This window comes from Acinonyx jubatus, chromosome B4 (genome assembly GCF_027475565.1).
Source record: "Acinonyx jubatus isolate Ajub_Pintada_27869175 chromosome B4, VMU_Ajub_asm_v1.0, whole genome shotgun sequence".
NCBI lineage: Eukaryota > Metazoa > Chordata > Mammalia > Carnivora > Felidae > Acinonyx > Acinonyx jubatus.
Window position 1 is genome coordinate 29,185,435 of NC_069387.1, and position 14,019 is coordinate 29,199,453.

General features: G+C 36.3%; 1 protein-coding gene across 20 annotated transcripts in view; it reads left to right on the forward strand.

Annotated features, from left to right (window-relative positions):
• Positions 1-14,019, forward strand: part of LOC128316318 (coiled-coil domain-containing protein 7-like) — a 189,867-nt gene that overhangs the window by 136,267 nt on the left and 39,581 nt on the right. For 7 of the 20 annotated variants that reach the window (XM_053225496.1, XM_053225491.1, XM_053225502.1 and 4 more), the window contains 3 exons: positions 6,592-6,702; positions 12,750-12,860; positions 13,200-13,337. In XM_053225496.1, the coding sequence (XP_053081471.1) occupies positions 6,621-6,702; positions 12,750-12,860; positions 13,200-13,337 (331 nt within the window). In that variant the 5' untranslated portion in view covers positions 6,592-6,620. The other 13 variants (XM_053225503.1, XM_053225504.1, XM_053225508.1 and 10 more) reach the window with 8 other exon arrangements.

Consider the following 14,019-nt stretch of genomic DNA (forward strand, 5'->3'; position numbering starts at 1 on the left):
GGTTCCTTCATCATACATTAATTTACCATGTTTGCATGGGTTTATTTCTGGGAACTCTATTCTGATCCATTGATTTATGTGTCTGTCCTTACAGCAATAGTGTTTTGATTACTATAACTTTGTATATAGTTTGAATCAGGAAGTGTGGTGCTTCTACCTTTGTTCTTTCTCAAGATTGCTTTGGATATTTGAGGTTTTGTGGTTCCATATAAATCTTAGGATTGTTCTGTTTCTGTGAAAATACCATTGGAAGTTTGATAAGGATTGCATTCAATCTCTACATTGCTTTTGGTAGTATAGGCATTTCAACAATATTAATTCATATAATCCATGAGCATGGACTGTAATTCCATTTATTTATGTGTTCTATTTCTTTAATAAATGTCTTATAATTTTCAGTGTACTGGTATTTCACCCCCTTGGTTACATTTCTTCCTAGGAACTTTATTCCTTTGGATGCTATTGTAAAAGACATTGTTTTCCTAATTTCACTTCTTTCTGCTACTCTATTGTTAATATGTGTAAATGCAGCTGACTTCGTATATTGTTTTTATATCTTGCTACTTTATTGAATTTATTAGTTTTAACTATTTTTGGTGGAGGCTTCAGGCTTTTCCATATATAATATCACATTATCTACAAGTATAAACAGTGTTATTTCTTTCTTTCCAGTTTTGGATGCTTTGTATATTTTTTCTTATTTAATTGTTTTGGCTAAGACTTCCAATACCACATTATATAAAAGTGGTGAGAGTGGATGTCCTTATCTTGTTCCTGATCTTAGAGAAAAAGCTTTCAGCTTTTCATCATTGAGTATGATGTTAGCTGTGAGCTTTTCTTATATACGGCCTTTGTTGTGTTGAGGTGAATTCTTTTTATACTTAATTTATTGAGAATCTGTTATGAAAAGTTGAAATTTTGTCAAATGCTTTTTCTGCATGTTTAGATTATCATGTGATTTTTTTTATCCTTTGCTCTTTAATGTGGCATATCATAGTGAATGATTTGCATATGTTGAACTATCCCTACCTCCCTAAAATAAATGCCATATGGTCATGATGCATGATCTTTTTAATGTGCTACTGAATTCTGTTTTCTATAGATTTTTGCATCTATGTTCACCAGGGATATTGGCCTATTGTTTTGTGGGGTTTTTTGTGGGGTCTTTGGCTTTGGTATCAGGGTAATGCTGGCCTCATAAAAAGAGATTTCAGAATTTGCTATGAGTGAATGATTGTGTTTATAAGTTGAACTCCTAATCACCAATGTGATGACATTAGAAGTGAGGGCTTTGAGAATTGCTTGGGTCATGGGGGTAACGCCCTCATGAATGGGATTAGTGTTCTTATAAAAGAGACCCACAGAGATCCTTCATCCCTTCTGTCATGTAAGGAATAGTGAGAAGGTGTAAGCTGAGTCAGGAATGAGTTCTCACCAGAACATAACCCTGCTGCATCTTTGATCTTAGACTCCCAGCTTCCTTAACTATGAGAAATAAATTTATCTTGTTTACAAGCTACACAGTCCATGGTATTTTGTTATATCAGCCCAAATGGATTTAAAAAGAAATGTTCCCTTTACACACACACACACACACACACACACACACACACACACACACACACCACTTGCCTCTCTCACTATGTGTGTGTGTGTTTAAGAAGGGTTGGTATTAATTTTTCTACACATTTTTGGTAAAATTCACTATGAAGTCATCTGATCCTAGAATTTTCTTTGTTGAGTGCCTTTTGATAACTCTCAATACATTTATTTGTTACTTACCCATTTAAGCTTTGTATTTCTTCTTGATTCAGCCTTAGTATTTTGTATATTGCTAGGAATTCACCCACTTCTTCTAGGCTGGCCCAATTTGTTGATGTTTAATCGTTCATAATATTCCATTATAATTTTTAAAAAATTTCTGTGACATCAGAGGTAATAGTCCTCATTTGTGATTTTATTTATTTGAGTCCTCTCTTTTTTCTTAGCCTAGTTATTGGTTGTCAATTTTGTTTATCTTTTAAAAAATCCAACACTTAGTTTAGTGATTTTTTTTATTGCTTTTCTATTTTTATTTATTTATGCCCTAACTTTTATTATTCCTTTCCTTCTGCTAACTTTGATCATAATTTGTTTTTCTCTTTCCAGTTCTTCCAAGTATAAAGCTAGGTGTTTTTATTTGAGAGCTTGATCTTTTAGCTGCCTTCAAATAATCAAGCCATGCTGATTCCTTCAGTGTTCTAGGTGAGGAAAGATAGAAGTGGGCCTCAGGGATCATCATGAAAGGATTTTGAAGCCTGAAACTCACTTCTCTCTTTTCCTCATGGGAGAAATTGTTAATGAAGGCATCTATTTCAGTGCAGAGCTGTGATGGCTTGGTAGAGGAGTGATACAGATAAAGTGAAGTCATTTTTCTTGCCCTTTTTAAAATTATTTTTTAACTTTATTTATTTTGAGAGAGACAGAGTATGAACATAGATGGGCAGAGAGAGAGAGAGAGAGAGAGAGAGAGAGAGGGAAGGAGGGAGAATCTGAAGTTGGCTCTGCACTGTCAGCACAGATCCCAATGTTGTGGTCAAACTCACGAAACTGTGAGATCATGACCTGAGCCAAAATCAAGAGTTGAATGCGTAGCCAACTGAGCCACCCAGGTGCTACTCTTACCCTTTTTAATATGGCTGTTTTAGGATGCTATGCTTCACTGGTGTGGTGGAACCTCTCAACCAAACTCTGGAGCTCTCATAAATGTATTTTATCCATAGATGGTTGTTAAATCAGTGTTAAGTGGAGTTCAGGGCAGAGACTTCTTAGTCTTCCATCTTGCTGATGTCACCCTCTAAATCATTTTAAATTAAACTCATCAAAAGATGTTTTCTTTTATTCATGAATCAGTGTTTGAGCTTATATTTTATAGCAATTTTACATTTTAACCTAAATTGTGAGTACTCCAAAATAGCTACAGAATAAAAGACAAATTATTAATAACTTTTGTTTTTTTTCTCTAGTCTTAAGACTATTTCATATCCATGGGTTATACACTCAGTATTTGCCAAACCATATAACAGGCCAATAATAGTCTCTTAAAAGTATTGCACCTTTCATAGGAGAAGGGAAGTTAAGATAAGATAAAAACAGAGAGGGAGGCAAACCATAAGACTCTTAAGTACATGGGGAGCCTGGGTGGCTCAGTCGGTTGAGCGGCCGACTTCAGCTCAGGTCACGATCTCGCAATCCATGAGTTTGAGCCCCACGTCGGGCTTTGTGCTGACAGCTCAGAGCCTGGAGCCTGTTTCAGATTCTGTGTCTCCCTCTCTCTGACCCTCCCCTGTTCATGCTCTGTCTCTCTCTGTCTCAAAAATAAATAAACGTTAAACAAAATTAAAAAAAAAAGACTCTTAAGTACATAGAACAAACTGAGGGTTGATGGGAGTGGGGAAAATGAGTGACGGGCATTAAGGAGGGCACTTGTTGGGATGAGCATGGGGTATTACATGTAAGTGATAAATCACTGGATTCTAATCCTGAAGTCAAGACTACACATATGTTAACTAATTTGAGAATTAAAAAAAAAAGGAATTATACCTTTCAGCTGACTCCAGAAGATTATGGTACCAAAGGCCAATGGGCACCTCTGGCTTCTAGCAGTATCCTTCTGCCATAGGCTCTAAACACTGAACTGAGAGGTTACTGAGAACTATAACCCAAACACAAATGTGAGTCAAAGACTCACTCTGGGTACAGAGTGAGTGGTGTGTTGGAGGGCCTCTGAGTCATTCTATGATTACGTCCTACTCAAGGATAGAGACCTTTGTGGTATCCTGATATATGAATTCCATCAAGATGATCACATGATGAATGCCAAAGCACTAATAGCTGAAAAGTCCTACCAATTGTTGGGCCTCCTTTGTATTTATTGGGGCTTAAAGATACTAAAAGCTTAGCAATTATCTCTTATAGAATGAAACACACTGCCCCTTCCCAGTTTAATCCCAGAGATTTTACTTGGTTACCAGGTCCTTGTGCTTTCTTTTTTTTTTTTTGTATTAATGTCCCCGTCTTGTTACCACATGTGAATCTATGTGCCTTCTGTCTTTGTTGAATAGTACCCTTGTTTAGGTTCAAAGGAGGGTATCAGTATTTGTATAGGGTATCAGTGTATAGTGGAAAGCTAGTGTTCCATGTGAGAGTGGGACTTTTTCCAGGTCATGGCCTGTGGAAAGACATTACATGTGTATTGCAACTCACTACACATATGGCAAACTGATCTTGAGCATCCATGTGGATAAAAATGTTGAAAGGGACATTTGAAATATCAATTACTTTATACATATTTCCCTCTGCTTACGCAATGACCTGCATGACAGTAATGATATTGAATAACATCATTGCACAGGGCTCCATGATTGCATTGCATCTCTAATAGTCAGTTGAATCTCCAGACACAAGGGGCTTAATCCACAGGCTAGATAGGGCTACTGAATGGAGAAATAGTCTCATGGAAAACTTGTGCTTCATTAAGCTCAGAATAAGGAAGCTGTCTCTTTTTCTCTTCCAAATAGTTGCTTTGGTAGTTAAAGGCGCTAGGCAGTAATAATCTGTTAGGCTCAGAGTTTTCTACATTAGGTCTCTGAAATGGTCACAATTGCAGGATTTCCTGTCATAGCTTAGGGATAAGGGAGAGGGGCTGGGCATGCACAGGTATATAAACATATATATCAACAACGCATTCAGTAGTGGAGTCCATAACAATAGGGTGTGGGGTGGTGGTGGCTGAAGGGATATACCTATAGTTGGTTGCCTCAAATCCAACACCAGAGAGTATTATCTGTTACTCCTTCATCTTGGTCCAAAAGGCCCAAGAAATACAATTCTTCCTCACCTCCCCAATGAACTGTGACTTTGCCAAATGCCTCCATGTTACCAATGGGGTCATAGGGACCTTGGCCTAACATAGTCTTGTTTATTTTTTAAAGTTGAGAGATCTGAGTAAAAGTAGGAGGTTGTTCTCTGATTCATCTTAAGATTCACTGGGAGGCCTGGAGGGAATAGTCATAGGAGTTATCACTATGTGGACTTTAGTGGGGCTCTGTGTTATGCCCCAGTGACCATTATCTGGTCACAAGTATCTGATGGAGAACTTTTTAATCTCTTCCTGGAGACCCATTGTTGAGTAACAAAACCCATAGATGTCTTTGGGAAAGACTTTAACCAAGTGGTCCGGGAGTAAGTACTCACTTATCATTTGTACATCATTCTGGCTGCTAGTGAAAAGTTGGTATCTTGCTAGTAGTTGCTTTTTCTTTGCTTGGAAGTTTTTAAGTTGAGATCTGGATTGTTCCATGAACCAGCTGACATCACCTTATAAGGAGGTTTAATTGAGCTAGGTAACCAGTGAGAGTTGCAAGAATGAAATCAGATCGGAGTCTGGTAAACAATCTCATCATTTACTATACTCGCTCCTAATTGTTGAACCAAGGAACTATTAGGTGGCTTGCAGAGCACCTTGTAGGTGGTTGTAAAAGTGGTCCAATTTTTTTTTTTTGGTAGAGAACTCACCTTATTTGGACCAAACCAGTTCAAGACAAAATAGTAGCTAACTAAGGAAGGAGAGTGTCTCAGGTATTAATGTTGTTTCTTCCACTTGACCCCTTCTTAATCTTTCTTAGGCAAAGTGGCCACTGAAAGACTTCCTGAATGAGGGAGTCTGTAGTGACACACTTCACAAAGTGCCACTGTCCCTAACTACATTTAATAAGATTACTTCCTTTATGCTGGAGGCAAATTATTCATGGTTTCTTTGGGTCCCTGGGCAAAGTAATCCTGAGGGTCCTACATTCTTTTTCATTAAACATGAGAAAAATTCACTGCATTATAGGTTGTCATCAGCACCAGAGACATGCTTAGATCTAGTAGTCATTGTGTGCAATCTACATGAAGGGTCTACACAACTTTTGATGACAAACTACTTTATTTTCTGGTTTGTCTTTCCTGTGTTTCTTTTTCTAAAGGTAAGTATATATTTTCTTTTTATTTCCCATTCTTTTTTTCCTAAAAGCATACTTGATAGCTTCCATTTGCATTTTTTCCCAAATAAACTTACCTCTTAGCAATCCCTTAAAGTTGGGATATAGTAATTTTTAAAATTACTTTAGAGCCACATATGTAACTCTTTGTACCACATTATACATCATAGTTGATATTACTTTGTTATTTAACCAATCTCATATGCTTATATATTTGGGTGCTTTTGAGTATCTTATAATTACAAATATGGTGTAATGAATAATCTTGTATGCGTGCATTTGAATTGTTTGGGCTATGACTATATATATTAACCTAAACTATAAATAATCCAAAGCAAGTAGGAACTAATATAAAATATATTTTTATGACAAGAAATGTTTATGAAATAATGAGACTACTTCAACACACACATACTAAAATTCTTCTCATCGTAAAATCCTGGGTCTAGCACTATGGTAATAAAAATGAGAGAAAATAATGCTATATACTTGTTATAAGTTTGATCTCTAGAGATTTCAAATAGAACTGTTTTTCTGTTTAATGAACTAAATGTATCTCTTTATGTAGTTAATGATGATGTACCAGATAAAAACCTTATGCTTAAGCATCAAGACTCAAAGTCAGAAACAGAAATGCAAGTAAAGAAACAAAAAACTTCCCGAGGTGAATCATTCATTAGTAAGTAGAATAATTATAGATAAATCTAAATTATTTTAAGTTATATTCATCAAATCTCTTTACTTTGGTTCATCAATATGTATTTGAACATATATTTTATAGAGATTTTTACACTTTGATTTAAAGTATGAATACCCTAAGATAGTTAAAGAACAAAAACAAAACTATTGATAACTTCTGGTTGGAATTGCTTGTATTGAGACTATTTCACAGTCATGAGTCATATGTCAGTATCCACTGAAGCTCAATAATAGACCACTAATTATTTCTTAAAGGGTGTATATTTTTCACCTAGCTACTGCTAGAGATTATGGATTCAAAGGTCCAACAGATGTCTCTTATCTGTAGCAGTGTTTTTCTTCCTAAAGTTCCAACTGGCAAGGAGAGACATTCTTGAGATCTGTAACTTGAAAAGCAAAATGGATCAGAGGAGCCTAGGGGAAGGGTTGCCTCAGTGTGAGGGCTTCCAGGTCATTCTTCTGGTTGTGGATCCATTAAAAGTAAATGACCTTTCTTATAATCCCAGTGATAGGGGGCATTGAGCATGCAAGTAAGTGAATAGTTCCATCAATTATCAGGTATCCTTTATAATTGTTGTAGCATAGAGGGCCAAAGCCAGTTTCCTCTAATGGGATGAGACACCATACCTCTTGTAAATAATGCCCAGGAATTTCATTTGGGTACTAGGTTCTTGAACTTTGTAATAATGGTCCATCAAGTTACCACCTGTGCATCAGCAAGGTCTAGCCCTTGGTTTTGGTTAGTTCCTTGTCTGGAACCAATATAATGGTATTATCAATAACATAGAAAGCTATTCCTCCCTCTGGTAGTAGGATATTTTCCAGGTTATGATCTATGCATTGGTGACAGATCAAAAATTTAGATAGATTTGTGGAAGGATATGAGTGATGAGTTATACCCATTCTACACAAGAGTGAACTGATACTAATAATTCCCAGGCAGAGGGATACTGAAAAGGGTTGCAATATCAATTGTTGCATAACAAGTTCCCACACTGTGGACAATAGTTTCTACATCAGTCAGTGTCAGATACTGCTAGTACCAAGGGCTGTCCTTTGTATTGAATGACCAAAATCAATTGAGTATGAACTCAAGGCCAGATGCACAAGCCAATTGATTTACTGAATGGGGACATAGTTTCCAGGAGATTTTGCTGTCTTAGGATCAGCAAAGAGGGAAATTATTTCATCTTATTTCCCAGGAATATTTTTGGGAGACAAAGGTGCTGCTAGGTGCTGGCAATTAGGTAGGTTAACTGTTTTCTTATGCTCCCTTAAAATGGCTCTAACTGCAACAATTTCCATCAGGGCTTGGAAGAATGTGAGTGCAGTTTCTTATAGACAATATATCTCTAACACATATCTCTAATACATTTATTTTCTGGGGCCATAACAATGGAATTTTTTGTTGACCCAAGAGGACCCATCCATAGTCTGGTCTGGATAAGAGTTCCATTGGTGTTGGCCTCAGACCCCAAACCAGACAGCATTATTTGTGTTCCTGTCATCCTGATGTCAAGAGTTGTGATTACAGCCACTTATGTACCACTATTCAAAAGACATTAAAAATGCACTTGTCCACCATTTCCCAGTTAACTTCTTCCTTAGCAGAGGTCCTCATGTGTCCACTGGGTATATTGGGATGTGGCCTATCCCCTTGTATTTTTCATTTTTGAAAGGCAAAAGTTCAGAGTAAAAATTGGCTGGGCTTTCTGACTCCTGTCAAGATTCACTGGGAGGACATTTGGGCTCTTTACATAATTTGGCTATTGTTGATAATGCTGCTATATACACTGAAGTGTATGTATCCCTTCAGATCAATATTTTTTATTTCTTTGGGTAAATACCTAGCAGTAGTTAGTTCTATTTTTAACTTTTTGGGGAACCTCCATACTGTTTTTCAGAGTGGCTACACCAGTTTGCATTCCCACTAGCAGTGTAAGAGAGTTCCTTTTTCTCTGCATACTTACCAACATCTTTGTCTCCTGTGTTGTTAATTGTAGCCATTCTGATGGGGTGAGGTAATATCTCATTGTAGTTTTGATTTATATTTCCCTGATGATGAATGATGTTGAGAATATTTTCATGTGTTAGCCATCTAGATGTCTTCTTTGGGAAAATGTCTATTCATGTTTTCTGGCCATTTTTTAACTGGATTTTCATTTTTGGGTGTTGTCATTTATAATTTATTTATATATTTTGGATACCAACCCTTTATCGGATATGTCACTTTTAATTATCTTCTCTCATTCTGTAGATTTCCTTTTAGCTTTGTTGATTGTTTCCTTCACTGTGCAGAGACGTTTTATTTTGATGTTCATTTTTGCTTTTGTTTCCTTGCCTCAGGAGATGTATCTAGTAGAAAGCTTCTATGACCAATGTCAAAGAGGTTCCTACCTGTGTTCTCCTCTGAGATTTTGATGGTTTCATGTCTCACATTTAGATCTTTAATACATTTTGAATTTTTTTATGTGTGTTGTAAGAAAATGGTTCAGTTTCATTCTTTTTCATGTTGCTCTCCAGTTTTCCCAATACCATTTGTTGAAGAGACTATTTTCCTGATTGGATATTGTTTCCTGCTTAGTTGAAGATTAATTGACCTTATAGTTGTGGGTTCATTTCTGAGTTTTCTATTCTGTTCCATTGATCTATGTGTTTGTTTTTGCACCAGTGCCTATACTGTCTTGATCACTACAGCTTGACTAGTGAATGAATAAAAATGTAACACACACACACACACACACACACACACACACACTGAAATATTACTCAGCCATAAAAAAGAATGAAATCTTGCCATTTGCGATGTTGTGAATGGAGCTAGAGAGTATTATACTAAGTGAGATAAGTTATTCAGAGAAAGACAAATACCATATGATTTAACTCATATGTGGAATTTAAGAAACAGATAAACATGTAAAAAAAAAGGAGGGGCAAACAATAAATCAGACTCTTAACTATAGAGAACAAACTTAGGGTTGCTGGAGGGGAGGTGGGCTGGGAGATGGGTTAAATGAATGATTAAGGGTATTTGTGATGAGCACTTGGTATTGTATGTAAGTAAGTGATAATCACTAAATCCTATACATGAAACTGATATTAACTGTATGTTAACTAACTGGAATTTAAATACAAATTTGGAAGAGAAAAAAACATTGTAAGGAGTAGAGTGATAACACTTGTTTTTGTCACAGTAACTGTCACCATGTATACCACAGTGGTACAGACCCTTGAGTGCTCCTGAATACTACCTGTCCATGAGTACCTTGGTAAAGAGTCCTTCAGTCTCTTCATTTGAGAACCCACTGATGGGCAACTGAACTTATATATCTCGTCTAGAAAACCTTTGCTTATCTTGTCCAGGTTTAGCTGCCCAATTACCATTTTATATCACTTTTTCTGCTGGTCAGTAGTTGCTACCTTGACAGAACTATTCCATGCCCACTTCTGTGGGCAACATGGCTGTTGTCCAGTCTCTCCAAGGAGTTTTGTATTTACAAGCCCCACAGATGCTAGTCTCCCTCAATAAGTTTAAAAAGATTATCTCCTGTATTATTGAGGGGAACTACCCAGTCTCTAAGGTCTCTTCAGGTCACTGGATCAAGTGACCCTAAGACCCTACATTCTTTTTTCCTTAAAGAACATATCTCAATAAATTAATGAGTCGTAGGCTAACTATGACAAGGCGGGGTTCTTAAAATTAAGAGCATTGAGTGCAACTCAGCATGCTAGATCTCTGATAACTTTAGGTCCTATCACCAGAGGACCAAAGGCAGTAGCCAAGGTATTGCTTCCCTAGCTTAGAGTTCATCTGTTGAATATCTAATTTGACCACTCACTGTTTGTTTTGGCAAGTAAATTGAGAGGTAAATAGAAGGACCATCGTTCATGCTCAGAATTTAAAAGTAAAGTATATGTAAATAATACAATAGTACTCTCCTGGAGAGCCCCCGTCAGTGTCCACTAGCACTTCTGTAGATACATTGTCTTGTCTGATGCTGTGCCCTGTAGGACCCTATGACTTTTGTGAATGATCCAGTTGTATCCCTCAAAAGAGTCTTGTAGACTCACTAGCACCTCCCAAAATTCTCCTTCCAGAATTTTACTTTATTGTTGACTATGCCAATTTGTCAGAGAAAAAGCTGCCAATTTTGACTTCGTCAATTTAGATAGCAAACCCAACTGAAAGTAACAGTTAAGCTTTTATTCACTTACTACAATAGTATAAACAAGAGTCTAAATAGGAAAACGTCTTTCATTTACTCCACAGAACCAAACCAGCAAAGGGTCAGATGTATCAGTACAGATAGGAGTGAAGTTTGGGGGAAGATAATCTCATAGCTGAAGAAACCCCAAACAAAAGGTTCTGGTCTGTTTTTGAATCCAAGAGCCTTGCAAATATTGATGTAGGATGACTAGGAATACAGAAGTCCTAAATACTGAGTTGAAATGAGAAAGGTATCTTTAAATATCCCTAGTAAGGTGGCCTATTGAGAAGTGCCTAAAAAGTACAGTGTATTAGCTGACTCCTCACTTTTTCACAAGAAGGCCTCTAATGGAGGCACCTGGCATGGAAACAGAATGCATAAGATGGGTCTTAGTCTTTGACTGCAACTACCTCAAGTGTCTGGCGTTCACAGGCTGTACATTAAACTTGGTGTGGGTGGTAAATTCCACCCCCTTTCCCCACTGTGAGTACTGCCAGGTAGAAACTTTGTAATTGTCTATGATTGGGCCTATAGACAGATGGGTATCACAAAGTCAATGTCAAAATGTCAAATGTAGGATTTTGGCCTGGAGTTGGACTCCCATATATACATATGTATATATACACATACACATATTTATACACACATACACATATGTGCACATATACATGCACATACAAATGCAGAGACATATTTAGATAGCAAGCCAAATTGAAAGTAGCAACTAATTTCTAAATTAATTTAGAAATCATGAGTTCTCATGGACATCTTAAATTTCAGTGCATCCCCTCAGTACTTGTTATTCCCTTCCTTTTTTTCATATGCAGATGTTCTTTTATAGTGTGAACCTGACTCTGAACAACCATATTAATTTGCTTATCCCTACAACGTTTCTGAAATTATTTCAGAATTGCTTAGTATATGCTACTAGAAAAATAAACCTATTGAAAGATTCTGTTATATGTTTGTAGTCTGCCCCCTACTCTCTTGTTGAAGAATGAGGGTTTATGTTAAATAATACATTGCTGAATTACTTAGATTAGTACTTTTTCTGTCTAAGGTTTCTTTCCATTTTAGTTGTCTTATACTTGACCTTATTTCAATTGTTGGAATATGCATAATGTGATTGTACTTCTAAATTAGAAAATAAGTAAAAAGGTATACTTAGAGATTACCATTCCTTCCTAATTATTCCCCTCACATCTTATAGTTAATTATTTGTATTTTTTCTTACATGCTTCCTGTGTTTTCTGTTTTAAAGGTATCTATTTTGCTCTCTCTTTTTTTATTTTCCTTCTTTTAAAATCATTATCCCCATTTCTGGTTTCTTTTTTCCACTTATTATTATCTCCAGGAAATTCTTATAAGTCAGCTTATAAAGATCTTTATCACATTACTTATGAGAATTTATACCATGCCATAGTTCATAGAATTATATCTTATTCAGTCACCCATACTTGAACATTTATGTAATTTTCAATATTTTTCAATGAAAAATAATGTGGAGATAATGTATATATATTTTCACTTTTATTTTATTAATATGCATTAACATAAAGTATAAATAACACAAGAAAATTAGAGGCTAATATAAATATTTAATGCAAAATATGTTCTTGAATTAAGGAGATAGCTCCAACAATTACCCATTAAAACCCTTATCACCTTATTCATGTCAGATTTCACATTATAGTGATGTATTTATAATTGTTTATGTGAAGGAAAATGCTGCTACCGACTATTCCTAAGTTTGAAACTTAGGAATTTCACAATAGTTCTGTTTTGTTAAATGGTGATTTAAAAGCCTCTCTTTATGTAGCTCATGACAACATAACAGATGAAAACCCTGTGCTTGAGCCTCAAGAGTCAATGTCAAAAACCCAACTTCAAGTAAACAAACAAAAAATTGCTAAAGAGGAAAGAGTCACTAGTAAGTATAATAATTATACATAAATATTTTAAATTAATCATATCAGAAGATTGTTTTACTTTGGTTCATGAATATGTAGATGAACATATATTTTGTAGAAAATTTATAGTTTGATTTTGAATCTGAATATCCTAATTGGAGAAGAAAGTCAAAGTATTCATAACTTTTGTTGGTTTCTGCTTGTAAGACAATTTCACATCCACAAGTCATGTGCTCAGTATCCACTAAGATCCAATGACCGACCAGTAGTATCTCAAGGGGTGTATACATTTTAGGAATATTTTGGGTTCAGTAACCCACCAGTCACCTCTGACTTGTGGCATTGTCCTTCTGTCATAGAACTCAAATTGGTAGATAAGGTGTTGAGATCTGTAACTCAAAAGGCAAATGTGGATCAAAGGAACAAACTAGAAGGGTTGCCTGAGAGGCCTGTTGGAGGATCCATAAGGCATCCGTTTGGCTGGGACCCACTCGAAGGTAGAAGCCTTTTTGGTAATATTATAGATGGGTATCATTGAGATGTCTGCATAGGTAATATGAAAGTTCCAGAAGCTAAATAATCCCACCAATTACTGGGTCTCCTTTGTATTTTTTTGGGTAGAGAGAGAAAAAAAGGCTTTACCCCTTAGAACTTGGAGTGAGACAATGTAATCCTTTCCATTTTGCCCCCATATTTTGTATGAGTATTAGGTTCTTGTGCCTTGTTTATATTAATGGTATAGCTGTGTTGCTGCATGTGGGTTATTACAGTATGCAGTCCTTGTTGGGTAGTACTCTTGTCGGGGTCCAGTGGAGAATGCCATAAATATAGTGGAAGGTTAGTACTTGATCTGGGGGCAGGGCTTTTTTCCAGGTTATGGGCTTATGGAAGGACATCAAGGGTATATTAAAACCCATTACACACAAGGTAAACTTATGATCCTAATTACCGGTGTTGAACAGGGATGCTAGAAAGGGCATTTATGATACCAGTTGGTGCATACCTATTTCACTCACCTTGGGCAGTAAACTTCTATGAAGGTCACAATTCCAAGTGACACCAGCATCAATTTCTGTACTATGGTGTTGAGTGATGATAATAAATTGAGTCTCTAGCTACCCAAGGCCTTACACACAGACTGAAAGGGTTTATGAATAGGGAAAAAAATGTCATGTACAA